At 46.9% G+C, this 1,425-nt stretch overlaps 1 protein-coding gene across 1 annotated transcript; it reads left to right on the plus strand.

Moving 5' to 3' along the window:
* Positions 1–17: 17 nt before the first annotated feature.
* Positions 18–1,386, plus strand: CSUI_008714 (uncharacterized protein; the record flags this gene model as incomplete). The annotated part of the gene is made up of 1 exon (XM_068068839.1): positions 18–1,386. A coding segment is annotated over exon 1 (1,305 nt), but the record flags the coding sequence as incomplete, so codon positions are not given.
* Positions 1,387–1,425: the final 39 nt, after the last annotated feature.

Genomic DNA, 1,425 nt, shown 5'->3' on the forward strand with positions numbered 1-1,425 from the left:
GTCGTGCTTGACTGGCTCGTTCTACCTCCCTTACAGCCTTTCTCAACTCTTCTTCGAGGGTTCCGTCTTCTCCCTTTGTCTATGTCTCCTTCGTATCTTATCTTTTCTTCTTCTTCTCTCCCCCATGAAGAGAGAAGTACAATGGCCGATGCTATCGCACGGATAGAAGGCTCTTCTTCTATCTCTTCACCTCGTCGTGCTTCCTCGAGCTCTCCTCCTTATCTCTATAAGAAAGACATACATGCAGCACCCCCCTCTTTCTCCTCTTCTTGTCGAGAGAAACATCTCCCGGTTAATGCGTCGTCTTCTACGTCTTCCTCTTCATCTTTCTCCGGAGCCCCTCACACCTCCAAGACCCCTCTATCAGAGAGAGAAGCAAGCAGACAGGAGAAGGGATTCTTCATGTCTTCGCATGCAGAGGGAACATCGAATATCTCTCATATCCATGATAGGATGAAAGAAGAAGAGAGAAAGAAAGAAATAGGAAGTCTAGAGAAAAAGAATTGTTGCACATCGGACTTCTTGAAAATTAAGAAGATCCCGTCTCTTTATCCTTCCTTATTCTACTCCTCAGTTCTACGTCTCCAGTGTCTCCTAAGGCGACTGAAGCATCAGATCATTCTCGACGATGGAGACGGGAGATGGCACCTATCGACTTCTTCTCATAGATCTCTCCCGGGTGGCATTATCGCCGCAGGAGGGGGGGGGGGAGAACAAGGAATGACTTCTTGTTCACCCCCTCCCTCCCCCCTTTCCCCTCCTTTGGAACTACGAAGAACCAAATCACCCAAGTATCAAGCCGCAGGAGGCAATATGATCCTACAGATTCTCGCGCAAGCGGCTGGGAGCGGATATGAAGATCGAGAGAGGCAAAGAAGAGAAGAAGAAAAAGAAAGAGAGAAGAAGAGGAAGAAGCTAATGATGGCGGCGAAGAGGAAGAAGAAGAAGGGGCCGAAGGAGGATAGGGGGCATGATCCACATGACTCTACTAAGAGAGAAAGAAACGAAGAAGAGAGAGAGAAAGATGAAGAGAGGAGCTCTACGAAAGAGAAGATGGACCATGAGAAGGAAAAAGAAGAGGAAGAAGAGGAAGAAGAGGAAAGAAGGCTATCGTCTTCTTCTTCTGGGTCAGCATCCTCGTCTCTATCAGGTTTACTCGAGTTGAATCTCCTAGCAGAATTTCTTGAGGAACTTGCTGGGGCTCTTGATCTAAGAGAGAAGTGTCTACAGGAAAAGAAATCTCTTACCAAGCAGAGATTAGGAGAACAAGAGGAGGAAGAAGAAGAAGAGAGTGGAGAAGGGGGAGAAGAACACCAGCCAAGTGACTCTCTCTCTCTCTTCACTATATGCTCCGATAGCAAGCTCTTTGAAAAGAATGAAGAGCTAGGTAAGACAAGAGAACAAGAAGAAAAGGACGAGAAGGAA

This window comes from Cystoisospora suis, assembly GCF_002600585.1.
Source record: "Cystoisospora suis strain Wien I chromosome Unknown contig_4956, whole genome shotgun sequence".
NCBI lineage: Eukaryota > Apicomplexa > Conoidasida > Eucoccidiorida > Sarcocystidae > Cystoisospora > Cystoisospora suis.